General features: G+C 38.6%; 1 protein-coding gene across 13 annotated transcripts in view; it reads left to right on the forward strand.

Moving 5' to 3' along the window:
- The window catches only part of LOC107085580 (transcription factor SOX-6-like), a 153,048-nt gene that overhangs the window by 40,147 nt on the left and 89,568 nt on the right, over positions 1-23,333 (forward strand). For 10 of the 13 annotated variants that reach the window (XM_015375976.1, XM_015375984.1, XM_015375982.1 and 7 more), the window contains 2 exons: positions 11,052-11,289; positions 14,487-14,697. In XM_015375976.1, the coding sequence (XP_015231462.1) occupies positions 11,052-11,289; positions 14,487-14,697 (449 nt within the window). The remainder of the gene's footprint in view (positions 1-11,051; positions 11,290-14,486; positions 14,698-23,333) is intronic. The other 3 variants (XM_015375981.1, XM_015375986.1, XM_015375987.1) reach the window with 1 other exon arrangement.

The raw sequence follows: 23,333 nt of genomic DNA on the forward strand, positions 1-23,333 counted from the left end.
TCCTCCTATTGGATCTGTTGAGGTAACCGCAAAAAAGACTGCTGATTTGCAGAAGTGCACAAAAGGTCCTCGCTGGCTAAAGAAGACAAATACAGGCAGAAAGATATATATTTTTGAATAAAATCATTTTTCAATATTAAATCCCCCACAAACCTCGAAATGAGACCTTGACAGATCACTCAAGTTCTCACAAACCATTCAGCAGGTGCTTTTAGCACTCATGCTCTTAAAGAACATACATTATCAGAACAAATTATATTACTTTCACATTAAAATGGTTAAAAATCTCTTAATTTAACAAGCATCAGCTTATCAGCATGGATTAATTGTTAGCAATAACAAGGTTAGCAATAAAAAGAAGGTTTCTTTTTTTAATGATAATTAAGATTTTTCCATTTAATTAAAGATTATAAAGGGATTACCAAAAGACTTTTTGAAATGAAATGGTAAAAAAATATATTATTTACACAAATATATTCACTAACCATAACTCTTATTTACCTAAGAAATAAAATTCTTANCACAAATATATTCACTAACCATAACTCTTATTTACCTAAGAAATAAAATTCTTAATCAAAGAATTCCAGGAGTATCAATATTTTTAGGTTAATCTGTACTCTCTATGTCCTATAAAAATCTCTTGGTGTTGAGTTAAAAAAAAGGAAAATAAAGTGAATTATTTACTAAGTGACCCCTGAGATTTCCCTGCCTTTTACTGTAAAGTGTGTTGCAAGTGTGGCGACCTTTGTCGGGTCCCATCTATTGTTTGCAGAATGGTTACATACTTAACAGGCTGTGAAATAAACATCTGCTACCTTTTGCTCAGTGTAGAGTAGATTGACAGACAGGGTTTGTGCTTTGGCATGTGTGTGTATGTCCATGGGGTCCTCGGCTACCTTTCTACACAGCTTAGCTGCAGCCTCTATCTTCTTATCAAATATTTGTCTGTCCTTCACTCACTATCTGCCCTCCTTTCTGTTTGCTTTGTTTATTGAAACCTATCTCAGGCAGATTAGCAACCTTTCCTGAAATGTTGCTTCATAATATCTGTGTGAAATTAGTGTTTCTGTGTTACTTCTATTTTTTCATTTGATGTTCCTAAGATAGTTTTCCCCAAGTGATATGATGATTTTCCATATGAAAAGCCAATCCCTACTGAAATCCTGTCATTACCTATACTTTATAGGATAAAGAAGCAATTTAATTTGTTTGAAAAAATATAAGGATTTTATGCCATTTGTTTTTAGTCCAGGGAGTGAAGCGAGGCATGCTGCATCCTGCATCATTCTCAGCAGAGGCTAAGCGTAATGACTGTGGTGGCAGGAAACCACAACAGAGCCAGGGCACAGACTGCCTGAGAACCAGAGGCCCGTGGCCCACAGCCAAACACACACACACATATCCTGCTGTACACTTGTGGCTTTTTAAGAAAGCAATTTAGTTAATGATTTCATTTTGGAACCCTGGCGTGATGCTTGTGTTGTCTGAGCAAGCCTGCAAAAAGAACTGCGAAACCAACACAAAGGGAAAGGTATCAGTAAACAAGCTACCACCTATAACCACAGGAAAGGATACATCTGAGACTGAAATGGCACAAAAGAACACACTGGCAATAGCCTGAGTAAAGTAAAGTGTTAATGGTGTTTGTTCTGCATAAAGGCATAGAAGCGTTGAAGCACAATATTAGAGACTGGTATTAGAAACATTTTGTCTATCAGTCAGCATTTACTCCACTACAGTACCCAATTCCTCAGCTAGAAAAATGCAGCACATTTTTCTGTTCGACCATGTCTGTCAGCTCTGATTATATTAGAGCCATGTTTCACATTCATTTACTTGGATTTCCTCTGCGCCGCACCGTGAATGAAACCATTTCAGCATTGCTAAAACAGCAGCGTGTATGTGTCTTCCTGGTGAAGCAAATTTTGGGGCAATTACCCAGATCAGTGGCTGAAGCTTTTGGTTTTTCTCCTCATATCTACCTTTTTTCCATTTTGATAGTGTCTCGCTTCCTCCCTCTCTTTCTGTTTTTGTATCAGCTGTCAATCAAACGGGGTAAGTTTTAACCACCTCCAAACAGAGCCAGGCAACAGCCATTCATTTTGCCTTCATCCCATCCAACCTGTCAGAATGACACACACTGTTGACCATGCTTTCTATTCAGCTCCAGCAAATTAATTGGTTTCAACAGTTTAAATCAGCAATCAATGTCAGTTTCCCCAACATAATAAGCCTTAATCATAAATCTTTGAGGTGTGGCTTGCCTGACCCCTATTCATCATGGCTCAGCTACAGTAGATGGCCTCATCTGGGTGGAGCAAATGAACTACCCCTGTTTTGATTTTCCAATTGATGTGTCACATGAAAGGTGGCTACTCTCTACCCGCTCTAACTCCATCCTGCTGGTTCTTCTCACTGTCTTGAGGTCCATGGAAAAAGACTGAAAAAAATAATAATGTAGTCAAGTTAAAACTACAAACTTTAAAGTATTTATGTAAGTTTTAAGTTGTAGATGATGAAACATTTTGGAATTAAATAAAAATGACTCATGCTTTCCTATATATAGGAAAGCATGAGCCTATACCCTATACATATAAATATATATCTATATATATATACTGTAGATATATATTTATATATATATATATATATATATATATTTTTTTTTTGCAAATACAAATTAGAAAGGTTTGGTTTGCATTTGTTTTCCACCCTCTTTATTTAGGCACCCGCTAAATAAACTGTCATGACATAGTAGTTCAATTAATTTCAGTGTAAAACGGGTGTTAGAGAACATAAAAAAACAACCAATCAGGGACTGGAGTTTGCTTTGAAGGAGCCCATTAGACAACACTTTTTTTGTTAACAAATAAGATGGAAAAACTATGTTGACATAGGATAAAGTGTGGGATGCTATTAAGAGGTTTGTGGGTGGCTTTTAAATAGCCATTTTAATTTAGCCCTTAAAAGGAGTGTTAGGTCACTCATCATTTGTCTTCCTGTTGTAGCTCCAGAGCGGGGCACAGCCAGCCACCTCTACCCAGCATCTTGCTCCAATCTACCGCTGTCCTCCTATTACCTCCTGCTCTCTTGGCTCCAGAGCAGGACACCAGCCGTGGGTCCTACAGTAGCTCTGGTTAATTCTCTGCCAGGCATCCTTATCCAATCTCCTGTTGTTCTCACTTTTAGCGTCCAGAGCTGGCCCCGGCCTCCAACCACCTCTTCCCCCGCTCTAGTGCGGGCTCTGCCCGATATCCTCCTCAGCTCTCCCACCTTCCCTTCTCTGGACTGTAGCTGTCCTCCCTTAGCTCCAGAGTGGAGCACTGTTGGCCACATCTGCCCCACTCTGATGCCAAGGTTGCTGCTCAGTAGATCAGATTAGTTTCGTTCAGACGAAAGCACTTCAGAAAGGGACAGAGATCCAGCAGCAGCTTGATCCTTTACTCTCTGGGGGATCTTGTTGGGACCCTCTTGCCACTGTTCGGTTTACATTATGAAAAAAGACATGCTTAGAAAAATCCAGGTCCGCAATGCCGTGTTTAAATCTGCAAGCAGCAAATAAATGCTCCTGTTATTTAACAACATGGTGACGTGGTCCGCCATTCGAGTTGCAAGCGGGCGATTTGTCAGCCGAGTGAGAGCATGCCAATGTGGCGACTTTGTTGCTGGAATTGTGTTAGGTGTGAACACAATATAAGAGCTATGAGGCAATTAAGGACCTTGGAGAGGCAGCAGAAATCCTTTTAGATTGCAGCCTTTATGGAAGAGTGACAAGAGGGAAGACTGTTGTTGTCAGGATGCCAAATGAAGCTGATATAGAGGATGTAGGACACACATACCCTGTTCAAAGGAGATCAACATTGAACTTTTTGATCTAATGTACTAATGGACAAATTCCACAGGTAGAAACAATGTTGGTATGGTAGAGCCTGAGCTATTTTGCAAGGAATATTGAGTTTAAAAAATTCAGTCGTAAATGTGATAAGCTGGCGGTGAAATACGGTTCTTCAAAGATTTGACTAGTTGGACTCAAAAATACACACCACACTTTCCAGATTATAATTTTTGGCTGATTCTGTTTACGCTGAAATACTTTGTGTTGTCACATAATTCCAAATATATATATCTTTAAATAAATCTAAATAAACAAAATGTAAAGAAAGTGTACAGGATTTTAAGAAGACATAGCAGCCTAAACTTTTCTTCAGTGTGACTACTGATTGTTATTGAGAGGCAAAGCAAATGATGTCGATCCCCTAAAATATTATTTATTTTATGTTGAACAATACCTTCTATATTTGTTAAATAAATGAGACACAAAAACAGTAAAAATAACACCTTTTTATTGGATTTGTAACATTTACAAAATTAGGTAAACAGCATCCTACCACTATTGTGTGAACCTTTCCATTTATTTCTTTGGCAGCTGTACCAGATATTACTCTACACTTTTTAAGTGCATTCTTTACGGCAATGAGAAACGTACAAATGCCAGAATGGGCCTCATCTGAATGGGGCTTTGTTTAACGTTTATAAAAACGGCGCCTTACTCTTTATGTCATCTGTCACCGTTTCTTTTTCTTTCCTTAAACAATGCTCAATTGTTTCCCTGAAAAAAAGTTCACTTCAAGAACAGAAGATTTCTTTATTATTGAGTTCCTGCCAAATTACAGTCTCTGTTTTTCTTCTTATGCTCACAAAAGGCTCATAACTTACTGTCAACCATAAGGCGAACCACAAACCTCCACTGTTGCTCATCAAAATCGGTTATGTTGCTTGATGGCTTGACTGCCCTGTGAGATTTGCTCAAGTGCTGCAGTAGCACCGTCAAATTTTTTGAAAGTAAACAGACCCATAAAAACAGAGGAAAAAACAACCACTATACTTCATGACCAGCTTGTATATATTTTATCTTGATATATCTTCCTCCAGTTCATTCTGCTATAAAAGTGAGCATTTGCAAATTTTTATTTTATTTAACTTCATTTTTGAGAGCGTATGCATGAGTGTGTGTCCTGCAGAACTGAGAGGCTGTTATGCCATCAAGGTCTGCGCTTGTATTCCAGGACCAGAAAAAAAAAATTGCCAGTGGCACAGGGGACTGAGGGAGGAGGAGGAGGAGGAGAAGGTGGAGGAAGCTGGAGGAGGGATCCAGCCTGTGAGTGCTCATCGACCCTTCCCGATTAGACAGACACAGACTTTTAAGCACTCTCACACCTGCATCAGGCTTTGCCTTGGGTGGGGGGCAAGGACACCTACTACGCTGTGATGGCAGCTGCACAAGTGAGCTGCAAGCAAGCTCCTCTAGCAACATATTATTGCAAATAATTTCCCCTGCAAAGTAATTATCAATGTTCTGCTCAATATGTAAAGTGTGCACTTCAGGTGGCTTGCTTAATTTGCTCGGGGTGGCTATCATTTGAGTGTGGATTTTAACTGTGGCAACTGCGGCTGTTTCTAATGGAGAAGGTATCAGGAGAGAATGTGAAGTGAAGATGAAGTGCCACTGTAATTGAGTTGACTTTTTGCAGGGTAAGGTCAAGAATAATGGAGCAACAATTTAAACAAATTCATTTAGACAACTCCCCTGCCTCTGCGCAGCAGTTAAATTGAAAATTAGCAATTCTTTAACCATACTTTTACATTTTTATTTATTTCAATTTGAGATTGAAAAAAAAAAGACTATTTTCATTCAACTGGTTTTAAGATAGCGGGCATTATGCAACAAGCAAGTATGTGTGAGCATCTACATCCTGTGAATGGAAAAGACGGCACACACAGTATACAGCTCGCGTAAGAGCTTATTATGTATCCAGGGAACCTGGCTGCTGCACAGCGTGGCACAATTACAATGGAGGGTGATAATTTAATTGTGCTAAACGGTGGATTCTGTGTCAGTGCTCCTCCAGCTGGGAGCTGTCAGGTAGTTATATCTCATTATGGCAGGTGAGGAACCCAGAGGAACCCTACCATGACACCTGTTAGAATACAAGGAACTCCTGAAGGAAAACACACGGATGATTTTTTTTCCCCCACTCTATCACAGGCACAGAGGCACATAGTCACACACAGTCCCAGCACAAATGCCGGAATATAATCCATTGTGTTTTGCATTAAAAAAGTATTATTTTTAATTAATGATAAGTTTTTTTCTGTAAAAAATTACTCATGCTATTTTTAAAAGTTATGCGCATTTTATATTTTTCAAAACAGAAAAAACAGCGCTAGGTAAATAAATAAAAAACATATTTTTATCCTCTGTTTGGACTATTTTAATATATTTTTTAATATTTGGCAAAGTATTATCAAACACTACTCACTCATTATATTAAAGCTGCTCATATTTTATCTCCTTTATATATGACTAAATGGCAGGGTTTTGAAGTGGATCTTCAGCTTTGTTTTACACAAATGCATGTTCTGTTTCTTTAAACTTTATAGACAAAAGAAAATATTTTTCTTGAAACAATCTAATATATAAGTGTATCATCTCTGTTTATCTATGAACACATGGAAAGAGCTCTTTGTGAGAGAATTAGGAATTTAAATAAATAAAAAAACATTGTCCATCTTTCCCGTCCAGTTTTCTTAAGATAAATCCTTGTGACCATTTCTTCTTTTCTATACCATTACCATCCAAATGCAAGGGCTTTTGAGCAAAACCTGAAGATCCACAGCAGCACTGAACCAGACAAGTGGGATAAGGGGGTAGTGGTGGTGGGGGAGGGCCAGTGAGGGGTTACTTATCACCATTGTCTATAAAAGGTAAACAGTGTGAAAGAGCAGATACGGCAGACGAAAGCAGCCCAGACCCTTTTATGATGAAAGAGGAAATGGGATAGCTAGGGACACATGGCCCTGCAGTCACAAGACCTGTGGGATGAGGGGTGCACAGCACCCCTCTAATACTTATCAATTAAGCAGCGGCTGTTTTGCACGATGATGAAACATTATCTCGAGGAACAATTCATGACTCAAAGCATTCCAGGCCACATGAGCCTGTGGCTGGAGAACTTAAGTCCTAATCCTTCAAATGTGCGCAATATTGTCAGCTATATATAGACCAAGGCGCTTCTTTTTCTGACCCTGTCTCATCTCTGCCTCAGGTCTTCAAAGTCACAGAGGCTTTGTCTTTAAGGAATATCATGCTTAACGGTTAGTCTAGTTTGGATCCAATTTATCAGCTCAACACATTTTTCAGTTTTACTGAGTGAAAGTTTAAGCCTATTCCTTGCTTAACAGGCTGAATTATTAATGTGCATGAGATTATTTGAAGGATACAGTGCTGTTATTCAAACATGGCTAGTTTGCTGATTTCTATTTTGTGTGCATGGAGGCCAACAGTGTAAACAGTGCTATTCCATCAAAATATATGATCTGTTTCCCAATGCTTTGTAGTAGTAACCACATTCAAATGAATTCTGCTCTTTTTCGCACCTCATCCAAAGTCTTTGTTGTGTCAGCGCCGATCTACTGCACACATCCCCCTTTAGATCTCAGAGCCGTGTGATCCCCACTCTAGAGAAGAGGCGGAAAATACTGTACGCTTGCCCTCAGATATTTTCAGAGAATTATTGCCACTCTTTCCCTTTTCCCTTTCAATAATATGAGGTAGTATTGTATGGGGCTTGTCAGGAGATGGGGGTGGGGCACAAGGATTTTCCCCCACTCTTTAGCTGCCTGAGCGCAGCCCTCCCAGCGCTGCTAATAAATTATTAACTCCTGCTGACAAATACTGTTATGGAGCCTGCTGCAGATCTGTTGCATTCTTTAACAAGATTGCTGTAGACACATGTTACAGAAGGATGGAGTCTCCACTGCTCCCTCTCTTCTTTGCTCTCTGTCTATCGTCTTTCCTTGCTCACGCCTCAGCAGTTTGACTGATGGCTGGAGACCAAAGTAAAAGTGCCTCAGAGACTGAATATTTTAGTGGTAAAATAATACCACTTGATTTACTGTGTAATACAAAAGCAGTGCTTTGTTTTGTACTCAGACTCCATCGAAGACGAGGTGCTTGTTTCGCTTCAGGCTCAAGCTTTTTGGGTGCATGAATAAAAAATACACAGGATTCTACGTGATCGGCGTGCCTCCACCATTCACACACATGAATCCCCACTCTACCGTTAAACACGTGCGCTGAACTTTGCTCTGACTGTTGATTTTCAATTAACAGGATGCCGTTTTGAGCTGGGATTCAATCTGATATAATTGCAGGAAACAATTTAATGGCTGATCAAAATTGAAGGCTAAGTCCCACCAAAGACAGAACCCGCCCCCCCCAAAAAAACTGTTCATTGCAGAGGCTAAAGGACGGGGGAGATAGACCAGCTTAGCTCCATGCTCCTGGACAGCTAATCTAAAGGGTGAACAGCAAATATAACTTTGGATACTCCAAATACTCCATCTCTATTATGATATGTTTTTTGTATTATGTTATTTCAATAAGTTAGTTTTGATTCCTATGTACTTAAATGTTTTTAGTCTGTCAGCCAGCAGAAGAACGATAAAAAGATGATTACCCTTAATGTGTGGGTTGATAAAAAGTCTCATCTGTCATTTTCCCTTGAGTAAGACCAAGAACCATCAGACCTAAAGTCCTTGTTAGTGAAATATCCTTTGTGCCATAAAACATATCTTTGCCTATTATGTGGTGCGTGGCTTTCAACAGAGTGCAAGGACAGCACAGTACCATGCTCTACCCAGCCTTGAGTACCCCCTCTCCACCTCCCACCACCACCTCTACTATCAAGCTAAGAGTGGAAGTAAAGTGTTATCATACTGACCCCTGTGGATAGAGCAGGAGAACAGGGCAGATGGTGCTCATTGAAGAAATTTACAATAAGAAATTGTTTATTCAAATACAGTGCCTTTAAGTATTTACTTTAAAACTTTTTAAAAACATTTTTACACCTGTAAATCATACAATAGTACTTTTAGTTTGCTTCTTTTTTTAGATAGACCAACCTAAAGTATGAATGTGTAACAGAAGAAAGTGATTCATGGTTTTTAAAGCTTTTATATATATCAAAACTACAGCAGTTAGGCAGAGGGAGACACAGTAAGAATTGAAGAGCAGATGGTCAGATGGAGACAAATTTGTTATTTCTCTCTTACATGCAAAATGATAAACAGCTGGAATGATGCCATCCATAATAAATAGTGTTATTATGGCGTTATTATGTTTTGGGAATTCCTTTACTTGACACTATCAGAGTAAGCTGGTCAGGATTAGTTAAAAGATGGATGCAGTTAACTATACGGCTTTTTGTGGTAGAAAACTGGTTAGGGTATGCAAAGTACTAGAGACTGGGATGGAGGTTTACCTTTCAGCAGAATGACCAACAATGCAGAGCCCAAGCTTTAATTAAAAATACATATCCTGAATTATTTCTTTTTAATTAATAGTGGTACACTATATAATCTTTATATAGTGTACCACTTTATTTTTATATATCTATTTATCTCAAGCTGAACTTTTACATTTTTTTTCTTTTCTAGTCTTGTTTATACGTGTTTATGCCTCTACTTGTTTGTGCCGCTCCTGCAGCAGAATTGCTCAACTGTGGAAAAAATAAAGGAATTTCTCATACATTTTTTTTATAAAAAATTATTTACTATAAAATCCCCATGAAATACATTGAGGTTTATCGATATAACATGACAATATTATTTGAGACTGTCTTGGAAAGTCATACCAGAAAACTTGTCCTTATTTCTATACATTATTCAATAAATAAATAAGTAAATATAGACAAACACACAAAAAAACAACAAAAAAAAAATAACCACATGCTTTTTTTAATATGAAATATAAGATTTTAACAGCCGATATCCTCCAACAAGAAATATTAACAATGCAACAACGTCAGTAAAAGTTATTCAAAACTAAATATTCTCTAGCTTCCTTTCTCCACATCACAATGTAGGAATGTCCCTTTTATACTCTTTTATGAAATGCTTAATTAGATTTCCTTGCAGAGCGTTTATTTTCATTTATTGTATCATACAGCACTAGTGTATTCTCAATAAACTGAGCTGATTTTCTGAATAACATTAATTGTTTCAGAAAAAAATTATTAAAATTTTTTTTATTAAATGTTTTTTTTTTTTCCACTTCATGATGGTATGTAGCAGATTGCTGAATAGTACCCAGCTTTTATTTATTTTTTTTTTATGTAATTAAAAGAGGCTGTTTGGGCCTGATTGCTCAACAGTAAAATTGCCTCAAACAAAACAATTAGAGAAAAAAAAATTCAGTTGGAAGATTATTAATGTAGTACTACAAAATCAAGATAAGAAAAGAAGGCTGGAAAAATAAGTTAGAAAATAGTTCAAATATGATGCTTTATATGAGAATTTAGTCCCACTCTTTGGCTGATCTGTTTTAGGGTTTTGGCCAGACCTGTTGCTCAGTTTTATGCTGTTTTTAATCAAACTTTTTTAGAACCTGAGGGAGTGGCTCATGATAGGCCTACACAGGAACCCAGCTTCTGTTTTCAAACTACAGTACCTGCCAGACTCTGACTCAGCAGGTAGATTTCTTCCAATAGAAAGTGGTGGGTTTAATCCCAGTTCGCATCACAGTTTCATGGGCAATGCATTTGTAGCCTACCAACCTACAAATAGCAACCTGCATTGCTAAATTGATTTCATTTTATTTATATAGTGACAACTTGAAACACATGTCATTTCAAGGCACTTTACAGTGTTAATACAATCAAAGTCAGTTTACTTTTGCTGAATGAGCATAGCAACAGTGCACAGTGGCTGTAGATGAAGTCAATCCTCTAGTGCTGTCATAGAGCTAAGTTCAAGGACATAAAGGACAAAAACCTTATTTATGAATCCTAAGGGACAGCTGGAAAAATGTCTAACTGTAAAATCCAAAGGTATTGGGTCCCTGAACTAAAGCTTGGGGACTTAATGACCTGCAAAAAAAAAAAAAAAAAGTAGAAATAGGTGTAAGACCTGACAATGTTTAGAAAACAAATTGCTGGCATAATTTGATGTTTTTTTTTTCTTTGCCTTCTCTGTTTGTTTCCTCGCAGCAGAGTCATGTCTTCTAAGCAAGCCACATCCCCTTTCGCCTCTGTGGTTGACGGCAGTGATGCAATGAGCCAGGAGCACTTGCCTTGGGAGAAAGAAGAAAGCGCAGATGCCCACGGTACACCTCAGCTGCCCCTGCACAGTTTGCTCCACGGCAAAGCCCCTGATGAAATGCAGCCGCTCAGCAGCGTACCTCCAGAGAATGACTGGGACAGCCTGGTGTCAGCACAGCAGCGCATGGTAAGACTGGCACACTACACATTACACATACTCATCTATTGCAGTCCTCTAGAGAAATATTTGTTTGAGTTAAATAGTAAGAAACAGTCAACCGTTGGCAGCATGTTTCGCTTTGATAGTGGATTTTTTGATAGTTGAATATTAAAAATGAATATCAGTAAACATCAGCAATAAAGGCCATTGACAAAGATCCCAGAGCTGTTCCCCATAGAGCTAACAAGAGAAAATGTTACAACCAAGTGTTTCAAAAGATCCAGGGAATTCTGAGAAGCCAAAAATAAGTTTTCTGTTTCAGAACACATTGGTACTCATTCTACTTTTTTATGATGCCTTTGTAGAAGCAATTAGATTTTTGTAACCACAAAAAGAAAGCCTTGATAAGCAGTAAAGGCCCATTAGTGCAAGCTACTCAGTTGCTAACCTCCCTAAAATATAAAAGCTCTAATTAATTAGGCTCTCATTGTTCCTAGCTTGCACAAAATAACTTTATCCTGCATGCCTCCTGCCTTTGACAACTGTGGTGTCTCAAGAAATGTAATATATATATATATAATAAAAAAAACACTCCACTGAGTGAAGCAGATGATTCTTAACTCTTCTCTAAATTATGGGGCTCAAAGTGGGGTCAAATAAGGTGGGAGGGTTGCTTTACGCCCTCCTGCATGCCTATCTTTGGTTTTTTGTTTTTTTTTTGCTGTTAAAGAAATGCCTCGTTGCATGCATGCTGGTTTTCTGCTTGTAAAAGGAACCAAAACAAGAAAAGAAGCAACACCCTAGGGACCTTGTACATCCTAAGAGTAGAACAGTTTTGATGAGAGCAGAACGAGTAAGAGCACAGGCTATTGTGGGCTATAGACAGAGGAGGCAGGTGGTTGTCTATGACAGACGTGTCTCTGGTAAAGAGACCCAGAGGGCCTCTGAAGTAACTTCAAATTCGACTACTGAGGCTCTCCTCAGCAGTGCAGCACAAGACATACCTGAATACATATACTATATACATATATATATATATATATATATTTATATTTATATTTATATAGATAGATAGATAGATTGATAGACATATATATCAAAGTTGTATCAAAGTTGACAATTAGCTCAAGCATATTTCCTATCGCTGTTGTTAGTCAACTAAAAACTGTCAAAAACATAATATAATTTAGTTTTACCTGATGAAATCCAAAATACTATGGCAAATTATTGTACAGTTATGCCTGGGCAATGCCTGATGAAAAGTACTTTACAAACAGATCCAATTTATCTACCAATTTATCTACCGTCCCATATGATCAGTTAAAGTACATATTCTCTTCAAACAACCCAAGCATATAGTCACATTTGTATTCAATGAAGCTGTTTTCTTTCAACCTAATTACAATAGAGAAAGTAAGGGTCAGCTATGACATAATTTCCAAGGGTAAAACCTCGTTCATCAAAACCCAGCTAACTGCATGGTGACATCGGCCAAGCTAGTTTTTAACTGTGAAACCCTTCAGCAGAACCTGACTTAGCATCTGCTGCAGCCATCATTGAGCAGCCTCATCACAGAAACACAGGGGTAAGGAGGCAGTAGTGTTTTCTACATTAAGGAAAAAAAAAGGAAAAAAAGAATGAAAAAATAATCAAAATCAGTTTCGACATATCTACAATAAATTGTTAAGATGGTTACAGTTACAGTTTTAGACATGTTTTTGTTTTTTTAGAACTTTCACAGTATACTGTATTATACCAAGGGACTGAATATGATTATCAGCACTAAAGGTTGTTTAAGGTAACAACTGATATAACAGTTTCCTCTTATGAAACCCTCCTTCAAATTTTCCCTCCCGTTATTCTGGCACTTTTAATTAAAATAGAAAATAGGGGAATAAAAGATAAGTAGGAGAAAAACAGCAGAAGAAAATGAGAAAAACAGATGAAGCAAAAGACGGAAAGCTGCAACAAGACAATGAGCAAAAAAGAGAGGAAATCTTTAGGTGGAATGAATCAGAGGATTGCCTTTGCTGATTACCTGGCTCCATTGCAGTGCCATGCGTCTGTGTGGGCTGTGCCCTGAACCTGTGCCAGCTGATTAACCCAGCACTTCTCCACTCCCCTCAAGCGCTCTCCACTGTCCAGGCTAAGCTGTAAAGCCATCCAGCTCAGCACTGGGAGGTGCTGTGCCCCGGCCATGCTCCTCTGCCGCTTGGTACCAAACCACCCGCGCTCCTTTTCATCTTTACTGGAGCTCGACATACCACATAGGGATGCAATTTTGGCACATCATGGTCACTTTTTTCTGTGTTCCTAACAATATTTATTTAGGATTTTCTGGTTTTCTATGGTCTATCCTTCAGTAACAGCTATAATATCCCATGTTATCACACTTCTCTATGATAAATGTGCAGCATGTGTTTGATACAGATGTCTACTGTGTTTATTCTCCTCAGCACATGGGCCAAAGTTTAAATCAAAGATAACTGTTCCCCTGTTAAAGGCTCCAACTTCTGGCTGCAGCTACCTTCTGCTTTCTCAGACTCCAGAAGCCATAATTAACACCACCCTCTGTCAGACGCAGGCCTCAACCATGGTCTGTATCCTGACCATGCACTCCAGGAGTATTCTCCTCCCGCATTCTTTTCCCTATTTTCTTTATGTCTGTGCACAGGAAGTAAGCTTATAAGCCAAAGACGGGACGCTTGGTTAAATACTAAACCATACACAGGTGGGACAGAAAAACAACAACAGCTTGAGACAGGTCGCAGATTTACTAATGCTTCAGGCACTCAACTAAGAACAGGCATTTTCCAGAAAAGGAGTAAATTACACAGCAGTCACCCTTACACAAATGCACTCTCAACAGCAATTTAGGAGATTATAGTTAGAGGGTTTCACTGTATAGTCTGTGCAGATGAATAGCAAAGCGTAAACAGTTTATGGATATGCCCTGCGAAAGGGTACCTCGTCATTTCATCTCACTTTTTCACTTGTCATATCTCATTTACCAGAATAATTGGTACTGTTGAAATACAGACAACTGTGTAATAGCCAGGATTAAGCTATTTGATGTGGCCAAATTACCTCGGACTCAAATACCTCCTGCAGTCATGGCATTTGAATGAAAGTAATGCATAACAGTAGAATAGCAACAAGCTTATCATTAAACACACTTCCCATGTTGCCTCATATCTTGACCATAATTTTTTTTGGTCTTACAGGAACCTGACAGCAATAAAGTGTGCTCCCTGTACTCCTTCCGGAACAATTCCACTTCTCCACACAAACCTGAGGAGGGGGCCCGGGAGCGAAGTGACCTGCTGAGCGGATCAGCATTTGGTACTCCGGAGCGCCGCAAAGGAAGCCTGGCAGATGTTGTGGACTCACTCAAGCAAAAGAAGTTGGAGGAGATGACAAAGACAGAGCAAGATGGTATGTCCTCCTTTGTAAGTGTGTTTTGAAGTGAGAGTGCAGGAATGCTTTTTTCCTATCATCTAATCCCAGATATTCCCCAACTCTGTGTCTCCGTTTTATTTTTCCTCTCCACTCACACATGCCGGGATCAGTGATGTCACAGTGTTTCCAGTTTGTTCTGAATCTCTTCCAGTGTGACAGAGACTGTGTGGCCGATCACCTCGGCATAATTGCAGTCAATTTTCACGCCAAGAAAAACTCTTTGTAAAAATCCGAGTCCTGACCTGATGCCAGCAACTTTATTTAATTTTGCTTAACAGAACACTTCACAGACAAACATCAAAGATACCTTCCCTTAGATAGCCCAGGACCTTTTCAATGATTGTACCTGTTTAATGTGACTAATTAGTTAATCATTTCCATTTGAAGCAAGCTGTGACACTTAGAACCAGAAATGTTCTCCTGTGATAAGATTTTTAGGTCTAACACAGCTTGGTCTCCCTCCTACAGCCTGGAGACTATCAAGAGTGTGGCAGAAAAACAAATATTTGAAAGAGCTTCTGAAACACATCCCCCTTCTTAATTAGGGCTGTAGCAATATAACTACATCCAATCAAATGTTAAAGCCCCTTGGGAACGCATGTGTCTCATTTAGTGCCTGGGGAGCTCTTAGCTTAAGCACTTCATCAGACGAATAAATTAGACCTCTGTTAGCCTAAAAATAATTTGCCACTTCTTTTTGCAAGTGTGCATGTGGCGATCTTTGTAAAAGAGCATTGCAGGCCTCCCACCAGATAATTATGCCGCCACACCCTCCGATGAATGGTCGTTTGTGTTGTTGTTTAGATATCGTCGGACAACGCAGTAAGTCTAGGCTCTACAGGGAAACAATGAGTGCAACTTATTCGCAGAAATTTGAAATACTGTTTCACAAAATCGATTCAAATGACCATACACTGCTTCAGCAAGGAAAGCAATAAAAACTGTTTTGTTGATGTGCAAAACAGCATCTAAAACAGTTTCTAAAATCAGCTTTTTTATTTTACTCATAGTTTCATTATACCATTGAAATGTGATCAGAGAGTTTGGAAACTTTTTACTCAATTTACTTTAACTTACGTTCAGCAAACGTACTTACTTTTTTAACTCATCTCCTACAAACAGATCTGTAAGAAAAAAAAATCCTAATTACTAGTAATTATATCAATAATATGTCAATTATAAGCTGCAGTAGATTTAATTACCTAATTATGCTACAGAAAGTCAGGGTTGACAAATTTCAACCCTTTCTAAACAGGTTTCCTATAGTAGCCAATAAAGGTGGAGAATTCTGTACATATTGAGCAGAAGCTCAGATTTGAATTGGATCAAATTATAATGCTTCACAGGAAATGTAACGTTTACATTGCTAGATTTCTGCATCTGAAATGTGCTGCCAATTTTTAAGTTAAGGGTTGTCTGTTTTGTTATTTGTTGAATGATTCTTTTGCAACAACTTTACCAGTGCTTTGGGTGATGACAGTGGACATTATGGAAATGAGCCCCATCTGCTGAGGGCTGGTTGTTGTAGTAATTTAAATGGTCAAGTGCAGTCTGTAATCCAGGGCCGTATGTTAGCTGGAAGGAGAGGGTGCTTTGGTCTTCCATACAGCTGGATGAATCTGTTAATAATAGCGCAGAGGTCTGCCTCATGTGCCTTGTATCATGGGTGCAAAAAATACACTCCCTTGTTGGAGGAGATAATTTTTCGTGCAGGGAACCCAGCAGATGACAAGAGCCATATGAAGTTCAGCATGCTGTCCCTGCACAGAGAGAAGTGAGAGTTGCTCTGTTCTTAAGAGCCCTCAAGGAAGCTTCTGTGGTGATGATCAGTGATTACTGTAAAACGGTGGGAGGCAGACTCTAACAAACTGGCTCCAAAAGAAGTTAACAGCAACCTTGGAGAAATCATAATCTTCTGTCTTTGTTTATGGAGGAGGACACTACTGGAAGTGAAAAGGCTTGGATTAACTAATTAGATGACATGGAGAGATACTGAAGAAGCCATTTGTTTTCTTAATAATATGTCTAATGTGTCATAAGTAACAAGAACATCTAAATGTAAACCATTTTTTCCAAATGTAAGCCATTTTTTTCAGAGGCTTTTCACCATCTACTGTTCATTTTTAAGTTTTTTTTTTGGTTTGGATGGTTTAATAAAAACAACTTTTTTTTTTTTCTTATAATGAGTCCTAACAGGAATTGTAGAACCCAACCAAAGTAATGTAAAAACTGATTGATTTAATTAGATTGAACTCATTTTAAACATTCTAGGAAGATTCTGCACTATTCCAATCTTTTCCCAAGATCTTTACAATGTTGTCATTTGTTACAAATCACTAATCATAGCATTTTCCTAGGAAAATAATGTTTAAGATGATATAAATTAAACTCTAATGCTATTAGAAACCAAATTGACCTTTTGGCAAGAACAAGCAGACATGGAGCGCCGTACATTAATGGGCCGTGATATTTTCTTGTCTTCCATTACCATTATTGCTTCCTTTAACAACATATTGTGGTATATTTCCTCATCCACCACAATACCTAATAAACCTTAAAACAATAGAGACATTTCTCATTATTATTGGTCTAATTCCTCCATCCCTCCATCTTTATATATTTATACCCTTTCACCCTCTCCAACCTTCTACCTTTACTCTCCATCTTGGATCCCTTAAAGTGCTTTTAGTGCTTGTGACTGTGCTAATGAATGAAAATGTCCTCCCAGCAGTGAGCGCTGCATTTAGCTGAATAGTCACCTTTGCTGTAAAAGCTCTATTAGGCCCAGTTGCCAGCAGGGCTAACGATTGTGCCCCATGTTTATTTACTAGGTATTGTAAATGCATTATTTATGGATAAGCCTCCAGACAGCACTTGTCAAGAGTTAAAAATGTCTAAATTAAGTATTATGGTAAAAAAGAAAAATAGCTAGCATTATAAAAACCCAAGGTGACCTTGCTTTGATTCACGTGCAGTTAGAACAGTTTTATATAATGCACTAAAGTATGAATCAATACTGTGTAAGTCAACAGTAATCCTCGTGCGTCGAATCTTCATGATTGTTCCAAAGACAAGGAAGGGTATCCCAGTTTGAGCTTGCTGTTGTGGCTTTTACGGAGTATGCTGGATATGTGGATGGAAGAAACCATTTTAATTGTACTTTTTTTTTTTTTTCTCTTCTTTGATTGAGTCAGAGCAAATACAATTCCTGTATTAATCAATACATGATATGTTTTTTTTAGGAGTTTCTATAAACTGCTTGAAAAAAATACATTTTGATTTTTAAATTTAATAAGACTGAAATGTATCTGCCCAATGTTGATCAAACAAACCTGTGCCTGATTAGCTGCCATGCCTCTTAAAAGTAGACGCACAGTGGTTAAATTGAAAAAAATTCAAATGTAAAAACTGAGACTATAAAATTTAAGTAAAAATACAGCCCAGTTCAGCTAACAAAAAAAACAAAACAAAAACAAATCTTTTTAAATCTTTTTTAATGGTCGAGTTTGTATTCAAAGAGACTTACTGTAGAAAATGATTGAACACGGTTTTACCTAATGCTGACTGTTGCACTTTTTAATGCTTCACATTTCTTCTCTAATCTGATTTGTCTTTATTTCGGTGTAGCTGGGTAGGATTTTCCTTTTTTAAAATCTCAATTGTGGAAATGATTGATCGTGATTTCACATATCACCAGTGTTGTGTACCCTTGTTAAAGAACCTGTCTTTCTGATTTTAGTTTTATGGGGCAGCTAAATGTACAACTTGGGGTCTGCGGTTTATCAAATGAATGCAAGAAAAAAAGGCCTTTAGACTTTTAAAGAATAAATTTGTTCATTGTTTTACAAAAGTTAAATTCTCATCCTCTAAATATAGAGAAATGGGATTGTTTTGCTAAAGTAAGGTTGTCACAGGTGAAAGTGATCTGGCAATATTTCAAGACAGTTGTTGAGAAAATACCAAAGTGAACAGTTGTAGCCTGAAGACATTTGACAAAGGACATTTTTCCCACATAATCTATACATATAGTCTAATAGTATTTATTTGTAGCATGATCACTTTTCTACAAACTGCAGGCACTGCCATTCAAGAAATAAAAATGATAGAACAATAAATTTAGATATATGCCAATCTTTTAAAAAAACAAAACAAAGAAAGATGCTTAATTCAAGATCACAACACTTTTTTTAGGCTAGCTATCGTGAATATAGTACGTGCTCTTGCAGAATAATCAACACCTGAAGCCCTTAGATGAAGTCATGGCTAATTAACTCAGCAAAGGGGAGTCGAACCGCCAGGCAAACTGCAACTGCTTCCTTTTTAATCTCAGATAAAGGGGATATTTAAGGGCTGCAGAGAAAAGAGTTCCTCCATTATAACGGCAGGTAACCCAACTGTCGCTTGTGACAAAAAGAAGCGCAGCAGGGTGTGCGGCTGGACTAATTGTGCTTAGGCACAGGATTTATATATTTGAACTCTGTTTGGTTCCAAGTCACCACTTAGACCCGTCTTCTGTATTTGTAAGTGTTATCCCCCCAGCAAGGCTGTGTATTATACCAGTATAATGACTGTGCAGTAGGTTGAGTGTAGGGGTGTGATCTGCATTGTGTCAGTACCCCCAGGTCATTATGCGCTATTACAACATGCCATGTAATGAGACTCTGGAATGGGTGAGAGCTGCGGTAGAGTATAAGATAAGCTCTAAGGGTTTGTAGTCTGATTAGTGCTGATGAACTCTTGACTCTGTTGTTGCACCGTTCCCCCTCAGTGTCAATGCTCCTGCTGACTCTACGTAGAAGCTCCCCTGAAAGTGGTTGCAGGTGCTAATAGTGTCACTAGATCAATTTTTTTAGACATTTATTTTTTGCTCAATGCATTTGTTAGGATGATTGGTATTTTTTTTTATTTTCTCAAAGTTCCCCTTGCATTGAACTTCATCTTTACATTCTGTCACATGAAAAAAAAATCTTTTTCTGAAAGAGATTGGGGCAATTTTCCCCTGCTCCTCTTTTCGTTCCCACCCCCTCTCCCCTCTCGTCTCTTCAGCAGCTGCCATGTCATCTGGTTCTCCTTTATCCCACCTAATTAATAGGAATCTTTGTTATAATGATGTGAGTATGAGCCTCTGACTCCATGCATATGCAATCAGGAATCGAAATCCATTTCCTTGCCTGCTGATTCTTCACACTTTGCTCCCTCTTACTGGTGCAGCCTTTCCGGACAGCACAAGCCCAGGACCTTTGTGTCAGGACACATCCAGAAGCCAAACATCTGTCAAGCATCTCTCCTTGCTGTGTTCAGTGTGAACAGTTTTTAATAATCTGTTGTTTCTGTTAACAAATCCAGGCCAGCTTCTTGTCTCTATAACTTATTTGGATCAGTGGCTAATATTTCTACACATATGAGTGTTTGGGATGGATGAACTGCATGTGCCAGTGGGGGCCTTCCTGTGTGTGTGATCTCTCTTGGCCTGTGGCATGGTGCAGCAGCTCAGTGGAGCAGCGCTCTGGTCTGTCACTTTTGTTTGAATAGGTAATGTAGATCTGTTCAGGCTGAAGAGACACGAGCTGGAATCGCTTGTTAGGACACATGATCAAAAGTGTCTCTTCGCTCTCTGCCAATCAACCCTCTTGTCACCCTGTGAGGCAGACGTTAAATAGATATTTCGGCTGCCTGCCAGCCTGACATGTGAACTTCCACATATTTGATGCATGGACCTTTTCCTTCTCCTCGCTTTTAATTCATCTTTCTTTGTTTCTCTATTTTTCCTTCTCTTTTTTTCTTTTTTTTCCATTTGGTTCTTCCAGCTTATCATCTCTCATGTGGCCCAGATCAGTTTTTTTTTCTTCTTCCTATGAATGTTGTCTCCCACCCTTTTTCCCTCTCCTGTGACAAAGTCGCTCTAGTGCCAGGCTGAGATCAGAGCCCACTGCTAAATGGAGTGGTTGCATGAGGGGAATAGTCAGAGCAGAGAGCATGGTCCAGTGCTAAATTATGTATTTACTATCTGCTCCAAAACAGAGCTGTCACATAACAGAGGGCCTGTGGGGCAACTGAGGCCAGCACAGGTTTTACTTTACACAAGCTAAGGAGCAGATTTTGTTGCCTGTTTCAAAACGGGAACCCTTTCTGCTGTCTTGGTCATTCAGATGACAAAACAAGCAGCTGCTTCTTCAATATGCCATTCTTTGCATTCAAGATCACCTTCCCCACTTCTCATATTCCAATTAGTCAACAGTAGCAACTGCTGCGGAGAATTCCAGGGGCCATCTTCCCGGGCTCAGCTGTTGTATGTCCCCCTGCACCCATGAAGCACAAAACTCCCATTGTGATCTTGGTTTACAAGTTGCACAGAAACCCCTTGATAAGAGGAAACGGGTGTCTCTGGGAGACAAATCACAGCCAGGGTTACACAGAGCCTCGCTTGTCTTTATATACTCACAAATCCACACGTTGGCTGTAGGTGTGGATCATTCCCTGAATTTTTAATTGATGGGATAGAAAAACAGGAAGCAATGCAACAGCGTTGCCTTAAAGTTTGAATTATGATGGTACTTTTTTTTTTTTGAATTAAAAATATATTGCTTAATTCCCTTTTCTATGTGTAAATAGTCGGTTGATTAAATTAGTAACAGTTGGGAGACTATTTTTGGAGAGACACAGAGGGTGAACATTGCTGACACGTAGGGAGGAAGAAGCTATTAAGGCTGCTATATTTGCCATTAGGCCATATAGGCTCAGAGTGGGAGATAGCAGCCTTGTTTTGCTGTCATGTGAAACATGAGGGGGGGGTCATACGCAGACAAATTACAAAAAGTGGGAAGAGATGCTGTGGGGGTGCTGAGGCAGTCTGAAATAGAAAGAACAAGGTTTTCCACAACGGGATGGGGGGAAGACATGTGTCCTGCTGCTTGTATGTGTGTTTGAAACTGCAGCAGGTTTGCACTTTGAGTCCCACCGTGTGCCAACCGAGTATCACTGACCTAAGTGTGGCATTCAGCTCCCAAGCATTCTCCACACATAGCTTGACAAAAGAAATGGTGTCATCTGACTGAGGATCAAAATAGTGTGAGTGTAACTTACACCCTTGGCATAGACGGCCTCCATGGCTCTCTAATGATTTCAGAGCACATTTCAGACTCGCGGAGCAAGTCTGAAGTGCGTCAGCCATCCAGCAGATTGATCCTGCCTTGATAGAACCCGACATGACAAGTTGTACAGATGCAACCCATTAACATATTTGCATTGTTATTTGTCCCCCTAAACAGGCATGTATGAAGATCTTACAGCAAACTTTAATCAGTGATCTCTGGAACAAAGAGACTATTTAATCAGCTCTAATAAAATACTCCCCCCTCCCCTTTGAATGACATTACAAGCACGTGGAGGTGTGATGAAAATGTCAGAAGAAATTAGCAGAACTCTGTTTTATTGCATTGCAGAGTGTGGGTGCCAACCATAATAATCATAAGATGAATATCATCACTCTTGAGCTGAACATCCAGTGTCATTTTTAAAATTGCACTGAGCATCAGTTTAAGATGCAAAATGTTACTGTATTGCCAGTTGCTCATGATGGAGGTCAGCAAGTTCATTTTAAAGTAAAAAAAAAATAATTGAAGCAGAACCTTTTGTATTTTGTTCATTAAAAAAAGTATGCTTTTACTTTTCACATCGTTTAATAGCTTCACTTATTTTCCTCCTTTTAAACAATGCAAAATATTAGTGTGTTGCCAGTTGCTCATGATGGAGGTCTGTAAGTTCATATTGAAGTTAAAAAAAATAAATAATTTGAAGCAGAACTTTTTGTTTTTCGTTCATTAAAAAAATGGTATGCTTGTACTTCTTTTCACATTGTTTAATAGCTTCAGTTATTTTCCCCCTTATTGTTTAGTTCTTTTTGTTTGTTTCTTAGTTTGCTTTGACATGTGTTATTTCTTGGTGGGTGGCACTCTGCCCAGTAAATCCAGAGCGGTTTGCTTTCCCGTTGTGAGCTGGACCAATAAGCCTGGTCTCTCAAGAGAAGCAAATTTCTCCATCTTTGCCCAGCAGGTTGCAGTTTATATGCCTCAGCATCCCACAGAAAGGGAAGGGACATTGCTGCAAAGAAAAAGAGCTTCTATTGCTGCTGGACTCAAACAACAGCACTACGAGACACAATCCTGTGGATAAGTGGAATGAGCGAGACAAGTTCCTAAAAATTGTACTGCGTAACCTTTAGCAGTGGCATATGGTATAAAAAGTAGGCCAACAGAATTTTACACAATTTCCTATTTTCTATTTTATCAATATCTACATTAATCAAACAGTAAGGTGTTAATGTTACAGATCATGAGTCACAGATATTGCCCTCCATACACATGTTTGATAAGCCTTACTGGACGTTTTTTAACACAAGTGTATAATCTCACATAAAAGAAAAATGTCGATTCTTCAAGTTTCCCAAGCATGCATTTCCTTCTTCTGTTCCACTATTTTAGTTGTTTGATACTTTTTCATGGTTACTCATACTCTGGATTTGGGCAAATTTAGAGAAAATTTTTTTTTAATTATTATTTCTGTCTCTTTAAAAAGTTAAATCTGTCATTTATTGTGTTGTTTTCATTCATTCC

The sequence above is a fragment of the Cyprinodon variegatus genome, unplaced genomic scaffold (genome assembly GCF_000732505.1).
Source record: "Cyprinodon variegatus isolate N-32 unplaced genomic scaffold, C_variegatus-1.0 Scaffold128, whole genome shotgun sequence".
Lineage (NCBI taxonomy): Eukaryota > Metazoa > Chordata > Actinopteri > Cyprinodontiformes > Cyprinodontidae > Cyprinodon > Cyprinodon variegatus.